The following is a 21,809-nucleotide window of genomic DNA, read 5'->3' on the forward strand; positions in this document are numbered from 1 at the left end:
GCAGACCTGCATGTGCCATCAGCAGTCCTTAGAGCGGACTGAGTTCTTGGTTGTTCGCTTTGATGATTACTTGCACTCTGTGGTCTCTTGTTAGTTTCTGGGAGAGACTGGGATAGTTTGCTGGAGTGGTGGCGAATTAGCCTTGGGCATACTTCAGAAAGATTTTATCATCCGATTGGGTTGGGAAAGTGTAGAAAGGTTTTTGATGGAGTTAAACTATAACTTTACCCATCAACGTTTAGATTTATTCTTCTTATACAGGTTAAGCAGTCCATGGTAGGTTGTAAAAAGGGAAAGGATGTCCTCTACCCATTTCTGAGACAGCTTGTAAATCTGTTTTGTGCCAGGTGTGTTTTGGAGGAACACAGTATTAAGAGATGTTAGTAGAAGTAAGCAATCCAGTGAGCAGACCTGGGTTCATACTCTGCCTCTGCCTCTGCCTCTGCCTCTTCCTGCCCTGTCACCGTGGGCAAATTACTTCACATCTGAACCCCATGTTCTTCCCTTTTAAAATGGGAAAAGTGAAATATAGTGAAGGCTAGTGGGAATAGTGTATGTAAGTTCCTCAGCTCAGTGCTGTGTACAAAGTAAAATGTCATTATCATCAGCAGTCTGTTTCTGCTAGTCCCGGTCAGGGGATGAGGCTTTTCCAAAACCATTTGTGTTTTACAAAGTAAATTGTTTTTAAATGACTCTTAGTTGACCAAAGGACATTGATCTAGCCTAGTCTATAGGATAAAAAGACATAAAATTATTTTAAGCTGTGTGTCCATCTCCATACTCAGCAGTGGCCTAGAAAAAAATGTTAAGTCAGCATTCTTGTATGTCCAGGCAGAGTAAAAATGTCTGGGGATAAAGTTAAGGGGATTGTGTGAATAGATAGAGACTGAAGCAGGTAATCTCTGTAGAGGTTCTCTACTCTGATAGTCAAAATTATATAAGAAAAGGAGGTTTATCCTGTCACTCACCTATTGCTCTGTGCCCTGCCTGGAAATACAAATGATCACTTCTCATCCAGGGCCTAATCCTGCTTGGGGCGGGAAGACAGGTTTTGTGCTTTTCCTGTTCCTCTGCGTTAGTGCTATTGATGAGGGCAGGGTGCCAGCAGGCTGCTGAACAGTCAGTCCTCCCTGAGCTGACTCTCCAGTCCTGGCTGACTGGTGTTCACACACATGCCATCATCTTCAAGACAATCAGAGACATAAGTTGGTGGGTTACTGTCAGAACTGCCCTGAAGAAGTCAGTGTTGTCATTTGCCAATTGACATGGCTACAAAGTTCATAGAACTGCTGGTTACCACCTCTAGGTCTGTTGTTTTCAATTGGTTGGCCCTGCCCTTATAAGATTGATTTTGACTACTTCATTTATACTTTTATTCCCTGTCTTCTGTTCTCTTGTGACCCACTAATACTAGAGAGACAAGAGATGAAGATCTATTCTTGGAGTCAGAGTGGGATATAATGGGTAGGATTTCTGGGGAACATGAATTCGGTTTTAATCTTGTTCAGATTTCAGTTTCTAGAAACCTAGGTTGAAAGGGTAGAAACAAGCATACTGGGAATAGTAGATGCTACATTGAGATAGGAAGGTAGATCTGAGGGGGTTGACTCTTGAAGAAAACCTGAGTCCTCAGATAATAATCTAAGCTTCCTAAACCTTTTTAAAAATTATGTTAGTTTCAGTTGTACAACATAATGATTCAGTATTTGTATACATTTTGAAATGATCTCCTAAACCTTTTTTAAAAGATAATAATTTAAGCCTTTTCTAAAGGGAGAGGGTAGTGAAATCCAGAAATAACATTGATTACGATTTATTTATTGAGCGCTTAATAAATGCCAGTTATTTAATGTATGTTACCTATGCAGCTCTTTTAATTCCAGCAGCCCTGTGAGGTGGGTTGAACAGTTTGCCTAAAGTCACAGTATTAGTAAGTGACAGAGCCAGATTTTGAGCCCAAGTCTAACTCTAAAGCCTGTGCTCTTAACCACCAAGCTATAATAAGGATAGAAGTTGAAAACTTTGTTCTTAAAGAATGGATTTATGTATCTCTTTTCCCTCTGCAGCCTCTGGCTTTCTCTTCCTTGAAGTATTTTAGTTGGTTAATTGAAACCTCAAATTAAGGCACTCTCAAACTTTGGAGAACAGAAGAAATCGCCTTGAGTTTATTAAAAATTCTGATTCCTTACCCAACTCCCCATTGTGATTCTGCATATCCGGGGTGTGGCCCAATGATCTGCATGTTAAAATAAACATACCAAAGTGATGCCACCTACAGGATCAGAGACACATAGTTTGTCACACATTGCCCTAAATACTGGCATGGTTAAGATGAAATGTAACACAGTTTCATACTTTTTAATTCAAGGCTTCGAAAATGACATTTATTTTGTATGGAGATGTAAATAGGTACACTTTGCGTAGAATACAATGTAGAAATTAGATCTTTGACACCTACTGAGTATAATCACTCTGAGAATGTCAGTGGAGCAAGCAGTGTAGCTTATTCTTAGCTATGTGTATGTTTCATTTTATTGGAAGTATGTTCCTCTTTTTTCAGAGAGGAATATACTTGAAAAAGTCCCTATCACTTTCTTTTCTTAAAAATGCCTTTTTATCACCAGGAAAGCAGCCTGTTTAGTGACTCTTAGACTTTTCCCCTCTCTCCTGTGTATTAAAGGGATCCTTACTTCCATCGTTGACAGTGGCTATTCCTTCCATGTCTCAGCTATGGTAGGAAGATGGGGTATTATCAGAATCTGTGGTGAGGACGTTAGGAAACATACAGTTTTTACAAACTAATTTTATGTCTTCAAATATTCTTATCTTTAAGACAAATACTTCTGAAGGATGCCTGACCCAATTTCTGAGCGGATGTGGCTTTCCTGAATATTTAACAGTAAAGGAATGGCTGCTAGGAAGAAATAATTGTAGTATCTTTTTTAAAAAATATGTTTTTATTGATTTTTTTAGAGAGGAAAGGATGGGGATGGGGCCCAAAAGCTGGGCATATGCCCCGACCAGGAATCGAACTGTGTCCTCTTGGTGCATGGAACAACACTCAACTGAGCCACACCAGCCAGGGCATAATTGTAATATCTTTAAATATACAGGGACTTGAAAAAAATAATAAATAAATACACAAGGGACTTGAAAAAGAAAGCCTGCCTGTACTTAGTGATTACAAATAATGTTGAGTTCTGTTTTCTACTTTCCTTCCCTCAGGACTATGTTGCCTCCATATTTCTCAAGGGGGCATGCATTATATATCTTCCTTTTTTTAAAAAATATATTTTATGGATTTTTTACAGAGAAGAAGACAGAGGGATAGAGAGTTGGAAACATCGATGAGAGAGAAACATCGATCAGCTGCCTCCTGCACATTCCATACTGGGGATGTGCCCGCAACCAAGGTACATGCCCTTGACTGGAATCGAACCTGGGACCCTTGAGACTGCAGGCTGACGCTCTATCCACTGAGTCAAACCAGTTAGGGCAATCTTCCTTTAAAAAAAAAGAAAAATATATATTTTTTTAATTTATTTCAGAGAGGAATAGAGAGGGAGAGAGAGAAACATCAATGATGAGAGAGGATCATTGATCGGCTGCCTCTTGCACACCCCTACTGGGGATGGAGCCTGCAACTCGGGCCTGTGTCCTTGACCAGAATCGAACCAGGGACCCTTCATTCGGCAGGTTGACGCTCTATTCACTGAGCCAAACCGGCTAGGGCAGTGGTCGGCAAACTGCAGCTCGCGAGCCACATGCGGCTCTTTGGCCCCTTGAGTGTGGCTCTTCCACAAAATACCACATGCGGGTGCGCATGTACAGTGCTATTAAAACTTTGTGGCCCATGCGCAAAAGTCGGTATTTTGTGGAAGAGCCACACTCAAGAGGCCAAAGAGCCGCATGTGGCTTGCGACCCGCAAGTTTGCTGACCATTGAGCTAGGGCATCTTCCTTTTCTTTTGGTTGTTGTTTCATGTAGTGGAAGTGTTAAGATATTCTTTTTTTCTCTTTCACACCCCAATCCTGTTTCCACGCTGGTAGCTATTCCTTACAGGAAAAGAGAAATTCTTTCCCTCTGTGGCAAGTTAGTTTCTAGATGATAAGAGCCATTAGAGAAAGCTTGTCTTTTTAATCAGAGAACAGAATTGGTTTATTTCAGTAAATATTTATTTAAATTTCTTTTATTAATTAAAATAAGTAAAAGTATGTCTAAGGGTCTGGGATTTTACTTTACCCTGTATAGAAGCTAATAATTAGCCTGCTACAGTTCATGTATGTGCAGAAAACATGAGATTCCTAAATCAGAGACAAAGGACTTAATTACTTATAGCCTAGCAAGCAGCATAAGCTTATGTTTACAATTAGTCCCCATGCCCTAAGTCCCATGGGAATGACATGAATGGACCCAGATAGATGCCTGCACATGTGTTATAGGAGTGGAACGTTGAATTTGGGGAACCCATTGCTTTTGGTGAGTGGTAAATAAGCCTACTCTTTGTTCTGGAGGGGACATTATCTCTCAAAGCTGCTCTTTGCAACACAATCCTGAGAAGTGGCCTGGGTAAGGAGTGGTCAGGATTGTGCATTTTTGGCATAACGAGCAAGACCATGTAGCAGTATAAGAGACCCATGGCCGAGTAGTTCTCTCAATAATAAGTATATACGATAGGTAATTGGCAGAAATCTTAGAAGGATTTATTATTAAACTAGAGGCCCAGGGCAGGGGTGGGAGGCGGGTATGTTCCTCAGTCCGGCCTACATCCTCTCACAATCTGGGACCTCTCGGGGGATGTCCGACTACCGGTTTAGGCCCAGTCCCACAGGGAACCCAGGGCCTAAACTGGCAGTCGGACATCCGTTTCACAATCCAGGACCTAACTGCTTGCCTGCCTGCCTGATTGCCCCTAACTACTCTGCCTGCCTGCCTGATTGCCAACCACTCACCTGCCTGTCTGATCACCCCTAACTGCCTCTGCCTGCCTGTCTGATTGCCCCTAACCACTAGCCTGCCTACCTGATCGCCCCTAACCGCCTCTCCTGCCTGCCTGATCGCCCCTAACTGCCTCTGCCTTCCTGCCTGATCGCCCCTAACCACCTCTGCCTCTACCCCCGCCGCCACGGCTTCATCCAGAAGGACGCCCGGAATGACGTCCAGAAGGTCATTCGGCTGTCCAGTTAATTAGCATATTATGCTTTTATTATTATAGCTAGTTACCATATAAAAAGGTAAAAAGAGTAATATAATGAATAGCCATACAGTCACCTCCCAACTCCATTGAGAAATAAGTATTATCCATATAGTTGAAGCTTCCTGTGGACCCCTTCCCTTGCCCCACATATAAACACTTTTCCTAAATTTTTTTTCATGCCAGTGCATTCCTATGTATCCCTTATTATTATACAGCATTGTTTTGCATGTTTATAAATTTCTAAAAATTTTTTTTACTGTCATTTGAAATATTGTTAAAGAGTCTTTGTACATAATACCATTTTGGGCATTGTAGAAAAAAATTCAAGATAAAACTCTTACATGTCATGATCTTATGGTTTAAGGCAAACCAAAAACACTAGAAACACAGCTTAGTAAAAGGAAAGGGTATGTGTGAAAAATAAAAAGTTGGTAAACTACACACACATACACACACATATATAAAATATTTGTATTGATTTCAGAGGGAGAGAGAGATAGAAACATCAGTGATGAGGGAGAATCATTGATTGACTACCTTCTGTACACCCAACACTGGGGAGTGAGTCCGCAACCCAGGCATGTGCCCTGCCCAGGAATCCAACCATGACCTGCTGGTTCACAGGTTGATGCTCAACCAGAGCTATGCCAGCTGGGCAGTAAACAATATATATTAATCTAAAGTCAATTATTAGCATCTAATATATGTAAGGGCTAAGTTTAGTTACAGTGGAGGGCCAAATACAATTAATTATTGTGTGGAAAGTAGTAATTATGAGAGGCAGTAACAGTGAGAGAGAATGAGAGATGAGACTCATCTAGATAGTTTACCATACAGGAGAGAAGGTTATGCTATGAGGAACTGGCCTTACATTGATCAGCCAAAGGAGGTGAGAGAAGGGAGCTGGGACTAGTTAGCCAGCAGTGGAATTAGCTGAAAGGTACAGAACATAGGCCCAGAATTCTGCCAGGTAACCATTTAGATTAGGAGGGATGGCTAAGACTAAGCCCCTGGCTTCAAAGAGCTTAACATCTAATTGGTTACACATGGGAGAATTAGAGAACATCCTAAGGCCCTAATTGTTTTATTTTTTTATTGATTTTGGAGAGGAAGAGAGAGGTAGAAACATCAGTGATGAGAGGGAATCATTGATTGGCTGCCTCCTGCACGTTGGACCGAGCCCAAAACCCAGGCATGTGCCCTTGACCGGAATTGAACCTGGGACCTTTCCGTCCGCAGGCCAACGACGCTCTATCCACTGAGCCAAACCGGCTACGGCGGCCCTAATTGTTTAATGTGCGTTGTAGCAGTTAGTGAAAGAAAGCCTCAGTGAGCAATCTTGAGTTGGGCCTTGAATGGCAGATGTTGATGAGGGCCCTCCAGGAAAGGGAGTGGGTGAGAACACATGAGCAAAGACTAGACTAGACAGTGAATATAGACTAGTGGGAAGATTGGCCCGTGTGAATTGTTTATATGCAGGCCACTTGACCTATAGAGCTTCCCATGGTTTGGGTCTTACTGATTGCACACTTAGAGTGCAGTTCAGCGGTTTTCCTCTGTCCTGTATTTTCTGCAAATTAACCCTTTGAGTGCCAACCAATATCCTAGGAACTATGCTAAAATTGCCAAGGCATTTTTGCTGATTTTACAGCAGTTTAGGAAAAAAATTATGAATCGCAAGTAAATGAAGTTACATATTCAAAAACTTAAGGAAACTTTTACTACATTTGTTTTCATCTTTGACATATATTGTTTGCTGATTGTATTATAAAATACTAGTAAAAAAAAAATTTGAACAAAACATATAATGTTAAAGTGCTCCCGGCACTTTTGGCGAAAGACAGGAGGAGCGTGATCGCGCTCCCCGGCACTCTAGGGGTTAACAACTGGACCCAGTGAATAGCATGATGAGATTCAGGTTCAATCCCTGTGGCAAGACTATAGGTGGAGGTCATGTATTTTATAACATCAAAGGTATGTGTAAGAGGCTGGGGTTCATTTTACCCTACTTAAGGTAATAATTAGCCTCTTACAGTTTCATATTTTAACTTCATAGGTTGTTTCAAGTAGTGTTAAAAAATGTAAGTGCTTATCCTCCCCCCATAGCCCACACCCTTTAATCTGGACTATTTTTTTCATTTGTTATCCCATCTTACTCAGTTTGGATTCCTCTCCCAGCAGTTTCTTCTCAGTGCAGAGTCCCTGTCCTGGGAAGAAGCCTTGGTTAGTTGTATGAGTTTATAGGGCTGGACTACTTCAGCTACTTTGGGCCACACAGTGGACAGAACCCCTCCAGTTTCAATTGCTATTCTCAAATTGGTCACATTGTCTTACATTTAAGACTTGGTTGGCTTGGGGTTCTTCTGTTCTCTGGTCTGTCAGATGTCTTATTGCTTCCCTCTGCGTAGATCTGCACAGCTGCTTGTAGCACTCATGTCCTGTGGCTGTTGATGTTTTTGCCCTCTTGCTTGTATGGGGGGGGGGTGTTATAAGGGTGCTTTATCTTCTGGTGTTATTTTTTAAAAATTCTCACCTAAGGACATGTTGGGGGGGGGGGAGGTAGGAGAGAGAGAGAGAGAAAGAGAGAGAGAGAGAGAGAGAGAGAGAGAGAGAGAGAAACATCGATTGGTTGCCTTCGTAAATACCCTGACCGAGATCGAACCCACAACTTTTCAGTGCATGGGATGATGCTCAACCAACTGAGCCACTGCAGTTGGGCTGTCCATGGGCTTTTTGTGTTGCTATCTAGTTGCTCTGTTTTTTGTGTTGGTTTTGTGTGTGTGTGTGTGTGTATGTGTTTGGTTACTCTTCCTGTCCCCTGACCTCCATGCTCTGTCTCTCTTTATGTGGGGATTCAGAAATATCAGAAATAAAAGAAAAGCCTATGTTGCTAGTGTTACAATCATATTGCCAGAATCGCAGTTGTAGGCTCTTGAGTAGAAAGATGACACAATCATGAGTAGAATGATAGGTCACACCCATCATCTTCCATGGCATAGAGACAGTGTGGTCATTAGATGTTTATTCTTTAACGTTCTCTTTTCTCTAAATTCAGAAGTGTTATTAGCTGTAATGCTGTTTAGCATGTTCCCGTGGAAATAATGGGTTCTTATCATTACTCTTTTCAGGTTCACTAAAAATCTTTCTCCAGACAAAATCAATTTGAGCACCCTGAAAGGGGAGGGTCAGCTGACCAATCTGGAGCTGGATGAAGAGGTTCTACAGAATGTGCTGGAGCTGCCTACCTGGTTAGCCATCACTCGGGTCTACTGCAACAAGGCCTCCATCCGGGTGAGGATGGGGGTCAGAGTACTGTTGCTTTCTTGGGCCAGCAGGCCTGCCTTCCACAGTCCTGAGTCTTTGCTTTTCTCTTTCAGATCCAGTGGACAAAGTTGAAGACGCACCCAATTTGCTTGGTAATGGTTTGTCTTGACTGCAGATAATCCAGGGGGATGGCTGGGGTAGAGTTTAAGAGATCTGAGCGAAGGGAGGAGTCCTGATAGGCTTCGGGAGCTGTGGGTGCTTTGTCTGGCCTGTGAGCTTCTCTCTGAGACAGAGCTACTATTGTTTGGACAAATTCTGGGACTGATGGGTAGTATAGGAATTAGTGCTGAAACACAAGACCCAGGAGTCCTGAGTTGGTTTTGTTTTTGTAGTTTTTCATAACAGGTTTTGCTGTGCAGGTACTACCTGTAGATTTCCCTATTTTCCCTTAGAATCCTAACAGGAAAAATTGGAAGTTTAGTTAATGCTGACTATTGGGTGATTATCAAATGACAGCTCTTTAGGAACTGAGTGGTGCATATCTTTATCCCAAAGACAAATCCTGAGGGCTGGTAATATTTCTGTAACTTGGATTTATGTTTCTGTTTTCTGCTGTGAGCTAATCCCATGCTTGTTATGGAGTTCTGCTAATGGAAGTGAAAGGGAAAAGATGAGACCTCTCTTTGTATTTCAGTTTGTTCGTTCATTCATTCAACAGATATTGTCCGTCACTGTGAATGTAGCTTCCGGCTAGGCACTGGAGCACAGGGATGAGTAAGACCAATCTGTGCTATGTGGGTTTCTGTGCAGATGCTTAGCTCTTTGTGGCTTTTATTTCAGTGTCTGGATAAGGTGGAGGTGGAGATGAAGACATGTGAGGAGCCGCGGCCTCCCAATGGACAGTCTCCCATTGCCCTTGCTTCAGGACAGAGGTTGGTTGGAAATATTACTGGTCCAGTTCACCTTTTAATTAAAGAATACAAATTTTAAATTATGGAAAATTCAAACATACACTGAAGTAAAGAGAATAGTGTAATGCAACCCTATGTACCCAAGATCTCACCACAACAATTATTAATATTTGGCCATTTTTTTCACCTTTCTTTTGCCATTTTGTGTGTGTGTGTGTGTGTGCGTGTGCGTGTGTGTGTTTATGCTATAGTACTTGAAAGCAAATCCCAGACACTATCTAATTCCACCCGTAAACACTTCTGTATCATGTATCTTTAACAAAGACTGGGGAGAAAAAACAAAAAAGAACCCACAGTACTGTTATCACAGTTAATAGAATTAACAAGAATTCCTTAATATTATTTATATGCATTTCATATTTAATTTTCCTGAATTGTCTCTAAAATATTTTTTACAATACACTGATCAAAGAGCTCTGTATATTATATTTGGGTGATAGGAGTTTTAAAACTTTTTAATTCTCATTACCTGCCCTCCCCCCCCCCCCCCAATCAACACACATTTTTTTTAATGGATAATGTGCTTTTATTTAATTTATTTAATACTATATTTTTATTGATTTCAGAGTGGAAGGGAGAGGGAGTGAGAGATAGAAACATCAATGATAAGAGAGAATCATTGATCGGCTGCCTCCTGCATGCCCCACACAGGGGTGGGGGCGGTGGGAGGGTGGAACCCACAACCTGGGCGTGCACCCTGACTGGGAATTAAACTGGCAATCTTTTGATGCATGTGATGACATTCAACCAACTGAGTCACACTTTTAATATACCATTATTCTTTATAGAAACTGGATTATTTTTATTATCGGCTGCCTCCGGCACGCCCCCCTTTAAAAAGTTAAATTCTTAGGGAATCGAGCCTGCAACCCAGGTATATGCCCCGAACAGGAATTGAACTGTGTCCTCCTGGTTCATAGGTGGATGCTCAACCACTGAACCACACTGGGTAGGCTGGATTATTTTTTATAAGAAATTTTCCACATTTTATATTTTTGTCTGATGGTATACTCAAAGTGTCATTTAAAATGTTTCTCGTTTAGTCTGGTAGTTAGATTTAAAGGCTTGATTTGATTCAATTTTTGTGGTAGGAATATTTCAGAAATAGTATTGTGTATTTCCTATTGTAACATATCTGGAGGCGCATAATATCATGTTCCTTTGGTTAAGATTAATTAGTGGATTTAAATGGTGTTGGCCTAATTTGTCCATTATGATAAGTTCTTTATCTACCTTTCATCTCCTGGTTTAAGGAGAATGGTAGTTGTCTAGATCCTTTATTTTATTGTGAAATGCAAAGTAGGAACTTTATAATTGTTTTCTTTCCATTGCATTTATTAGCTGTGATTTTCTATAAAGAATTTTCTTTCGCCAACTATTTGATTATCCTGAAATACAGTTTGTACAAGAATGTCAGGATAAATGCTGTATTCTTTGCCTTTATCAAATGTAAAACTGATGTATATCTAAAACTAACACAATGTTATATGTAAATTATATACCAATGGAAAAAGAATTATGAGTTGACACCCTAATAATTTCTGAAGAGATTTTTTTGAGGGTGGGAAGAGGAAGGCAGAGGTTTATCATTTTAAATCATTTTTATAGCTTTATTATGTTATGATGGACATAAAATAGACTGCACATATATAAAGTATACAATTTGATAAGTTTTGGCATATGCAAAACTTATATGAATCCATCACACTCACACATACTGTTCTTCTTTATATTCCCTCCCTTCTCTTACCCAGCCCTCCTTCTATCTGCAAACATTGCCTTTCTGTTACTGTAGATTAGTTTGCTTTTTCTATAATTGTATATAAATGAAATTATATAGTATGTCTTCAGTATAATTATTTTGAGATTCACACATGTTGTTGAGTGTATCAATAGTTCATTCCTATTATTGCTGAGTAATATTTCATTGTGTGGTTATACCATGACTTGTTATCTATTCACTTATTGATGGACATTTTATTTCCAGTTTTTGGCTATTGTGAATAAGGCTGCTGTGAATGTACATGTACATATACAAGTTTTTCTGTGGTTGTGTGTTTTTATTTCTCTTGGGTAAAAATTGAGGACTGTAGTGGTTGGGTGGTGTAATGGGTACAAATTTAATTTTTTAAAGAAATTGTCAAACTTTTCCAGAGTGGTTTACTATTTTATATTCTTTTTACATTTTACATGCTTTCACATTTTACATTTTTATATCCTACAGTTACATTTAATTTTTTAATATATTTGTCGTATATCATACTTTTATAGTCATTATTCTTTTTTGGTATTCAGATGTAACCATCATTGACCAGTGAAAACCTTTCAAAAGTAATGCCTGTGTCCTTTGGGATAAGATTCCAATAATCTTCCTGCTTTTAGACAGAACAAGATGTTTCAAGCTTCTCTATACATCCTCACCTCAGACCTAGAATCAGACATTTCTCCAAGGAACCCTGATTCCTTTACTGAGACATGTTATTTAGAGACTACAGTCTGGGCAAAATGGTATTCATAGAGTTGTCATTGCTTTAAAGCCTTTTTAGTGTTCAGTTCTAGGGAAAAGGTATTTTTAAGAGAGAGAGAAATAGCCCTGACCCATCTGGCTCAGTTAGTGGGGCATCGTCCTGTGTGCCACGCCTCCGACCTTTCTCGTCCCTCTGCTATCCTGACACTGTCATATAAACCCGCCTGGTTGTGTTTTTTCTTTTTTTCTAGGAGGAAAAAAAAAAAGCAAAAACAAAACAAATGAACAGAAACCACAAGTAAGAATGTAAAAAAACCCAAAAGGTTGCTGGGTTTGATTCTCGGTCTATGGCACATGCCTGGGTTACAGGCTTGATCTCCGGTAGGGGGCGTGCAGGGGGCAGCGGATTGACACCTCAATGTTTCTCTCTCTGTGTCCCTCTTCCTTCTTCTCGCTCTAAAAATCAATAAAATAGCCGAAACCGGTTTGGCTTAGTGGATGGAGCGTCAGCCTGCGGACTGAGGGGTCCCGGGTTCGATTCCGGTCAAGGGCATGTGCCTGGGTTGCGGGCACATCCCCGGTGGGGGATGTGCAGGAGGCGGCTGGTCGATGTTTCTCTCTCATTGATGTTTCTGACTCTCTGGCTCTCTCCCTTCCTCTCTGTAAAAAATCAATAAAATATATTTAAAAAAAAAATCAATAAAATATTTTAAAAATTTAAAAAAGGAAAAGTAAATCATGACAATATCCTGATATTTCTCAATTCTAATAAAAAAGGATTTTGAGTTAATTTTTATTTTATTTTTAATTTTGTTTCTTTTTCTTTTTAAAAAAAATATATTTTTATTGATTTCAGCGAGGAAAGGAAAGGGAGAGAGAGATAGAAACATCAATGATAAGAGAGAATCACTGGTTGGCTGCCTCCTGCATGGCCCCTACTGGGGATAGAGCCCGCAACCCGGGCATGTGCCCTTGACCAGAATTGAACCTGGCACCCTTCAGTTCACAGGCACATGCTATATCCACTGAGCCAAATTGGCTAGGGCTGTTTATTTTTCAATTACAGTAGACATTCAATATTATATTAGCTTTAGGTATAAAGCATAGTGGTTAGACATTTATATAATTTACAAAATGACCCTCCCTGATAAGTCTAGTACCCATCTGGCAGCATACATAGTTATTTCAATATTATTGACTATATTTGAGTTAACTTTTTTAGATTTAATATTTATATTTTTTAACCATATGCTGAATCTTGATTCCTAACAACAATGTAGTAATAAATTATTTACTTTTTGATAGTTAAAAAAATAAAACCAATATTATAATTATCAATAAGATTACTGATTGCAGTAGATTTCTATGTGTATATATGTGTTTTAATCTCATGATATGTCCCATTAGGGATGTATGGTCAAAAGAGGGTGTTTAAAAGTCATTTGAAATTATTCTTCACATGGATTTGTACTAATTTGACATACAGAGAGGTTGTTTCAGGTTTTGTGTGTGTGTTGTTTTTTTTTTTTAAAAAAAACATTTTTATTGATTTTAGAGAGGGAGGGAGTGTGAGAGAGATAGAAACATCAATGATGAGAATCATTGATCAACTACCTCCTACACCCCCCTCCTGGGTATTGAGCCCGCAATCCTGGCATATGCCCTTGACCAAAATCAAACCCAGGATCTTTCAGTCCACAGGCCAACAGCGCTCTATCCACTGAGCCAAGCCAGCTTGTTTCAGTTTTTACAAAAAGCAGTTTAAACAGCAGTTTTAGGTTCACAGTTACATTAAGAGGAAGGTTAGGAGATTTCCCACATACCCCAGCTCCCCCCATGTGCATAGCTTCCCCTAATGCCAACATCCTCCACCAGAGTGATACATTTGTTCCAAGTGTTGAACCTACATTAACACATCATAATCACCAGTTTACATTAAAGTTCACTTCTGTGGGTACATTTATGTTTTTGAACAAATGTATATTGACTTTTATCAATCATTATAGTATCATAGAGTGTATTTTTACTACCCTAAAAATCCTCTGTACTCCACCTATTTATCCTTTACCTCAACCTCAACCCCTGGCAATAACTGGTCTTTTCACTGTCTCTAGATTTTCCCTTTTTTTTTCTTTTAAAATCTATTTTTATTGATTTCAGAGAGAAAGAGAGAAGGAGAGATAGAAACATCAATGATGAGAGAGAATCATTGATTGGCTGCCTTCTGCATGCCCCACACTGGGGATCAAGCCCACAACCTGGGCATGTGCCCTGACCAGGAATCGAACCGTGATCCTCTGGTTTATAGGTTGATGCTCAACCACTGAGCCATACTGGCTGGGCTCTAGTTTTTCCTTTTTCAGAATATCATATAGTTGAAATCATATAGTATGGTTCTATTTTTTTAGATTGGCTTCTTTCACTTAGTTATATGCATTTACAATTCCTGTATGTCTTTTTATTTCTCTCTTGCTCATTTCTTTTTAACATTGAAGTATATTTCATTGTCTGGGTGTACCACAGTTTATCCATTTGCCTACTGAAGGACACCTTGGTAGCTTTCAAATTTTGGAAATTATGAATAAAGGTGCTATAATTGTCCATGTGCAAGTTTTTTGTGTGGACATAAGTTTTCATCTGTAGGTGAATCTGAAGGAGCATAATTGCTAGAATGTACTGATAAGAGTATGTTTAGTTTTGGAATAAACCGGCAAACTGTCTTCCATAGTTGCTGTATCATTTTTGCATTCTCACCAACAATCAATGAGAGTTCCTGCTGCTGCATATCCTTGCTAGCATTTGGTCTTATCAGTGTTCTGGATGTTGGCCATTCTGGTAGGTATGTAGTGTGGTCTCATTGTTGCTTTAATTTATATTTCCCTGAAGACAAGATGTGGAGCATCTTTTCGTATGCCTCTTTGCCATTGGTGTATCTTTGGTGAGGTATCTAATAAGACCTTTGGCCTATCTTCTAATTGAGTTGTTTTCTTATTGTTGCGTTTTAGAGTTCTTTGTATATTTTGGGTAACAGTCTTTTATCAGATATGTCTTTTGCAAGTCTATGGCTTGTCTTCTCATTCTCTTGATAACTGTCTTTTGGAGAGCATAAGTTTTTTAAATAAAGTCCATCTTACTCATAATTTCTGTCATGGATTGTATCTTTGGTGTTGTATCTAAAAAGGCCAAGATCACCATACTCAAGATCACATCTACATTTTCTCCTGTGTTATCCTCCAGAAGTTTTATATTAGTATTTAAAATTTTTTTAAAATTTATTTTTTAACTATATAAAATTAAATAGTTCCAAAGTTAGAATTATTTTTAACCAAGTCAAATTACATAGTTCCAAAGTTAAAACTATAAAGCAAGGTATGTTATATGTATATATATTTTTGTTGTCCCTACCTCCTTTCTTATACAAAATGTAGCATACCATCAACCCTTTGCACAGGGCTTTTTTTCTTTTTAAAGTATATCCTGTAGACCACTCCATAGACGTTCATAGAGAAATATTCCTTGTTTCTTTTTGCACCTGCAGAATACATTACTTTTATTTTACACAGTATTTTAGTAACATTTTATAGAGGCATCATAGTTACATAGCCAGTTCTCTATTGATAGATATTTGAATTATTTCCAGATTCTTTGCTGTTAGAAATAGTGCGGCAATAAATGACCTTTTTCATAAGTCAGTATTTTGCCAGCATATTTTTGAAAACAGCTTTATTGAGATATAATTCACATATCATAAAATTCATCCATTTAAAGTGTACAGTTCAATGGCTTTCAGTATATACACCAAACTTAGTTTTTTTGGTAAGGTTGTGCAGCCATCACCACAATCAATTTTAGGACATGTTTATCACCCAAAAAGAAACCCCATACCGATTAGCAGTAGCTCCTAATTTTCTTCCGATTTAGCGTTAGGCAACCATTAATCTATTTTCTGTCTATTCTGGTTATTTCGTGTAAATCATATACTACCAGATATCTGGTCTTTTGTGATTGGCTTCTTTCACTTAATGTAATGTTTTCAAGGTTAGCTATGCTGTAGCATGCATTAGTACTTTATTCCTTTTTATGGCTGAGTAATATACTATTGTATGGATATACCGCATTTTATTTATGTATTCATTTGATGGACATTTGGGTTATTTCTACTTTTTTGCTAGCATTTCGGGATAGATTCCTAGAAGTGGTACTGTTGGGTCAAAGAGAAAATGCATGTATAATTTTGATAGACATTGCTAAATTTTCCTTTATAATGATTTTATGATTTTATGTTTCCACCAGCAGTGTGTAAGACATCTTGTTTTTCCAGAGGCTTGCCAATAGAGATTATCATTAAAACTTTAGGAATTTTGCCTCAGCTAATAGATGACACATGGTATTTCAGATATTTCAGTATAGTTCTTTTGGTAAGTTGTATTGAAGGGTGTAACATATTGAAGTGAACAAATGATAAGTGTACCTGGTATAGCTCATTGATTCTTTACAAAGTTAACACATTAAGAAACAGACCACTTCCAGTGTCCCAGAAGCCTTCTGTGTCTTTTTAGTCACACCCACCCCCAAGGATAACGTTTATCTTGATATTTAACGCCATGTGTTAGTTTTCTGTATATTATTTATTATTTTTTTAAATTCTCATCAAAGGATTGAATTTATTGAATTTTAAGAGAGAGAAGAAGGGAGAGAGAGAGAGAGACACACACAAACACACACACACACACACACACACACATCTGGCCTCTTAATAAGCCCTGACCAGGAATCAAACCCACAACCCTTTTTGGTGTACAGGACAACACTCTAACCAACTGAGCCACCCAGCCAGGGCCGGATTTTTTTCAATAAATATGTATAGTACTGTAAAAGTGTTTTCTCTTCCATATGATTTTCTTAATGATGTTTTCTTTTCTTTAGCTTACTTTATTGCAAGAATACTGTATATAATACATATAACATACAAAATGTGTTAATCAACTGTTCATGTTACTGATAAGGTTTCCAGTCAACAGTAGGCTCTTTTTTTTTTTTTCTTAATATATTTTATTGATTTTTTTACAGAGAGGAAGAGAGAGAAATAGAGAGTTAGAAACATCGATGAGAGAGAAACATCGATCAGCTGCCTCCTGCACATCTCCTACTGGGGATGTGCTCGCAACCAAAGTACATGCCCTTGACCGGAATCAAACCTGGGACCCTTCAGTCTGCAGGCTGATGCTCTATCCATTGAGCCAAACCGGTTTCGGCAACAGTAGGCTCTTAGTAGTTAAGTTTTGGGGGGAATTGAAAGTTAAACATGGATTTTCGATTGCATGGGAGCGTCAGTGTCCCTAACCCCAGCATTGTTCAAGGGTCAACTGCATATGTTTGTTTTAATGTATAACTTCCAGACCTTCTTTTTATCTCTTGTAATGAGAATTGATTTCACCTACATATCAGAATGTCTTTGTTTTCCACATCCAGAAGTACTTTAAGATGACCTTCATTCCTCTACTTGCCATTTCTGGCCTCTCACTGTGGAAGTACAGCTATGGTCTTTGGGATATATTTGATAGGGTAAAGGTTGGGCTGTTCTTCTTCTTTTTTTAATTTTCACCTGAGGATATTTTTTCTTTGAGTGGTAGAGAAAAGGAGAGAGAGAGAGAGAGAGAGAGAGGTGAGAGAACCACAACGACTGGTTGCCTCCTGCATGTACCCCGATAAGGGACAGGGAGCAAACCTGCAGCCCAGGTACATGTTGTTGACCAGGAATTGAACCCAAAACCCTTTGGTGTGTGAGCCAATGCTCTAACCACTGAGAACACCTGCCAGGACAAGGTGGGACTGTTCTTGATTAGATTCCCAAGTATTATACCTCTCGCTCACCTAGCTGTATTTCTTTCCCCTTTCCACTGCCTTTGTAGAGTATGCTATGTCTTTGAAGGTTTTATAGAAACCTAGTGTTTCTTTTATGTAGCTGTGCCTCCTCTCTCAAATACTCAAATCCTTATTTCAGGTAATTTCTGAACTGTAAGAAGATTTTTCAATTTATTCTTTGTAAGAGAAAGGAGATTATTCCCAAGTAAACTCTTTTTCTTTTATTTCATTAAAAAAAAATCCCATCAAAAAGAGTACTGTATCATTAATTTTATTAGAAATTTAAAAAATACAAGAAAGTAGAAATGGGAAGAAAGAAAGAAATAAAAAAAATCATCCATAGTTCTAGCACCCAAAGGTGGGTGTAGCAGTCCCTCCTGATGTCATACGGTGTGTGTAGGTTTCACAGGGTTCTGAGTGTTGGTCTGCCTCATTTGTTGTAGTGAGTACGGCTTTGCTGAGAAGGTGGTGGAGGGGATGTTCATCGTCGTCAATTCCATCACCATCAAGATTCACGCCAAGGCCTTCCACGCTTCTTTTGAACTGTGGCAGCTCCAGGGCTATAGTGTGAACCCCAGTTGGCAGCAGAGTGACCTGCGTCTCACCCGCATCACCGACCCCCGCCGAGGAGAGGTGACAACCCTGGCGTTGCAAGAGGAGAGAACGGGGGATTAAAGTAGGACTGATTCTTAAAGGATAGTGTCCTGCTTCGGGAATTTCCTCACATAATCCCCTCTTCCTGGGAGCGTAGGATCCCTCTGTCCCGTGTTACTGCTATATCCTTTCCTCAGTTATGGATCTCTGACCCACTGCCTTCTATTGGTAGCACCCCAACTGAGAATGGTGGGAGTCTCTGCCTTGCCAGTCTTTTTCCCTTGCACTTCCTGCCTTTTAGTTAATTTCATCCACAGAATTAAGGGATTTTACTCTCTCTCTCCTTCCAGGTTTTAACATTTAAGGAAATAACTTGGCAAACCCTTCGGATTGAGGCAGATGCTACAGACAATGGTGATCAGGACCTGGTCACCACCCCACTGAGGCTTATTACCAACCAAGGCAGGATCCAAATAGCCCTCAAGAGAAGAGTGAGTCTGTTCTCTGTCCTCACGAAAACTGTCCATTCTCCTAGACAACCTGGGAGTTGGTACACCCTCTTTTCTTTCTTTTTTTCCTTCTTTTTAAAAAATATATTTGTATTGAGTTCAGAGAGGAAAGGAGAGGGAGAGATAGAGATAAAAACATCAATGTTGAGAGAGAATCATTGATCGGCTGCCTTCTGCATGTCACACACTGGGGATCAAACCTGCAACCTGGGCATGTGCCCTGACTGGGAATTGAACTGCGACTTCCTGATTCACAGGTCGAAGCTCAACCACTGAGCTACACCGGCCAGGCTACCCTCTTTTCTTGATGTTATTGGCGTCTGAAAAGAAAGTTGAAAGGGCAGGGCCTACAATTCAATGTTGCCATAGTATCCGCTAATAAGAGAACATTTCCATCTCCCTGTCATCTTAATTTTGAAAACCACAATTTTTACACATTTATAGGGACACTGACATAGGTACCTTGCAATTGTCTTTTGCTGCTTTAGTACTTTCAAGAAATTGATTCAACAAAGTGCTTGATACTTTCACATCTTGGGAATTGAAAAGCCATCTCTGAAATTGGTTGGGCAATAGTCACTTTTAGGATTTGGAATGATGCAAGATGTTGAATCTGTGTTCTGTGTGGCCACTTCAGACCAAAGATTGCAATGTGGTAGCCTCCAAGCTGATGTTCCTGTTGGATGACCTGCTCTGGGTGCTGACTGACTCGCAGCTCAAGGCTATGATGAAGTATGCAGAGTCACTGAGTGAGGCCATGGAGAAGTCAGCCCAGCAGAGAAAGAGCCTGGCCCCTGAACCTGTCCAGGTTAGAGGCAAACAGATTCCCTTGGTGGGGCTGGGGAAATGGCAGGCCCTACCTGTTCATACCCACAAGGTGGAGCCTAGACGGCATTGGGCTTATTTGGGAGATTTGTCACTTCTGGGCTTGCATAGGCTTCGCGTTGGCCTCTGATTTATTAATTATTCTGTCCATCCCGCTGGTGTGTTAGGTGCCCAGTGCTCACCAATGGAGAGGAAAAGTAGAATAAGCCTCTTGTCCCTGTCCTTGGAGCTCTCACTGTTTTGAAATATGGACACCAGCAAGTTACTGTACTGTGACATGCTGAGTGTGTAACAGAGAGAAACACTGTGCTGAGAGCACAAAGACAGGCATCTATCCGGGCTGAAAGGGTATTTAGGGAAGATTTCTGAGGAGGTGTTTTAGCATCAGTCAGCTCAGTCCTGGGGAGTGAAAGCTTGGAGAGCAATTCAGACCTCAGAACAGTAAGTACTCTGACAGTTACTAGACTATAATTAGGCTTTTGGGAATTTGGGTAATTTCGGTGAGACATACCTGAGTTACCAGGTGAACAGTTATGAGAGGGAAGGGCATCTTGCTGATGGTGCTTTTCCTCAGGCTGGACTAAAGCTTAAAAAAGCCTGCAGAGGAGCCTCTCAGGGTTTGGACTTCTTGTTTTTCTCTCTGTCGCATGTAGATCACCCCACCTGCTCCCAGTGCCCAGCATTCCTGGGCCCAGGCATTTGGTGGCAGCCAGGGCAGCAGCAGCAACAGCAGCAGCCGGCTCAGCCAGTACTTTGAGAACTTTGATGTGAAAGAGTCCTCCTACCACCTGCTCATCTCCCGCCTGGACCTGCACATTTGTGATGATAGCCAGTCCCGAGAGCCAGGTACCCCGTGTGGCCTGAGCCTGGGCAAGCTTGGGGAGGAAGGCTGTCTGTGGAGTGCTTTGGTTGGCTTTCCCTATCACAGGCGTTCCTTGAGCCTCAGCTTTGCTGTGGTAGCTCTTAGCCTGCACTACCTGATAAAACCCAGGTGCCAGGCTCTCTCCGGACCTCACGAGTCAGAATCTTCAGGGGCACAGCCCTAGCTGCGCGTACTTTATTCATCTCCAAAAGCTCCTTGGGCAGTGCTGACCACTGATGCAAGCGGTGGGAAAGAAAATGTAACTGTGGGAAACCTCAGAATTTTCAGATTTTTAAATCAGTTTAAATAATTATTATGTGTGAATGTGCTCTTCCCAAGCAGAGAGGTTATGCTGTGTTCTTGTTTTGCTTTTCTGTTCATTACCACAATTGATATTACATACACATATACATTTATTCAGAATGAAAAAGTAATTGACTCGTTTCTTTCCTTCATGAGCCTTGGGGAACTCACTTTAACTGCTTGCTTAACTTCTTTGAGTTTCTTCATTTGTGAACTTGAGTTAAATTACATCTTTTTCACCTAACAGGTTGTTGTCATGCTCAAATGAGATACATGTTGAATTTCAAGGACCTTGGTTGTAGGCAGATATTAAGTATTATTATTTTGATCCCCGTTTCTTCAGTACTCTGTGTTTTTCCTCTATATTTCCCTTTATCACCAGTTTTTGGTTTTACATGCTCTCATATGGTAGATGTGTCTCTTGTTGCCTTATCTTCTCTGAAGGTTATGTCTGCCTGCCCCCACCCCCTTTTTTAGAGATAGAGAGGGGAATATTGATGTGAGAGAGAAACATCCATCTATTGCCTCCCTCCTGTGTGCACCCCAACTGGGCATTGAACCCGCAACCTGGATATAAGCCATAGCTGGGAATTGAGCTCATGATCCTTTGGTCCCATGGGTTGACAATCCAACCGAGACACACCAGCCAGGGCAAAGTTTGCTTTTTAATGAAATCTACACTAACTTTCCTTGGGGAACCTACCCTTTTTTCTTTTTTAAAAATATATTTTTATTGATTTCAGAGAGGAAGAGAGAAAAAGAAACATCAATGATGAGAGAGAATCATTGATCAGCTGCCTCCTGCACGCCCACACTGGGGATCAAGCCCACAACCCCAGCATGTGCCCTGATCAGGAATAAAACCGTGACCTCCTGGTTCATAGGTCGACACTCAACCACTGAGCCACACTGGCTGGGCTTTCCTATTCTTTTCTCCCCGAGGCACCAAGCA

At 40.2% G+C, this 21,809-nt stretch overlaps 1 protein-coding gene across 1 annotated transcript in view; it reads left to right on the forward strand.

Moving 5' to 3' along the window:
- The window catches only part of BLTP3A (bridge-like lipid transfer protein family member 3A), a 58,430-nt gene that overhangs the window by 10,306 nt on the left and 26,315 nt on the right, over positions 1 to 21,809 (forward strand). Inside the window, exons 2-8 of the mRNA XM_081095007.1 lie at positions 8,326 to 8,488; positions 8,575 to 8,613; positions 9,302 to 9,393; positions 18,208 to 18,397; positions 18,709 to 18,849; positions 19,505 to 19,675; positions 20,346 to 20,538. Coding sequence (XP_080951133.1) covers positions 8,326 to 8,488; positions 8,575 to 8,613; positions 9,302 to 9,393; positions 18,208 to 18,397; positions 18,709 to 18,849; positions 19,505 to 19,675; positions 20,346 to 20,538 — 989 coding nt within the window. The remainder of the gene's footprint in view (positions 1 to 8,325; positions 8,489 to 8,574; positions 8,614 to 9,301; positions 9,394 to 18,207; positions 18,398 to 18,708; positions 18,850 to 19,504; positions 19,676 to 20,345; positions 20,539 to 21,809) is intronic.

Source organism: Myotis nattereri (assembly GCF_964212035.1).
Source record: "Myotis nattereri genome assembly, chromosome: 6".
Classification (NCBI taxonomy): Eukaryota; Metazoa; Chordata; class Mammalia; order Chiroptera; family Vespertilionidae; genus Myotis; species Myotis nattereri.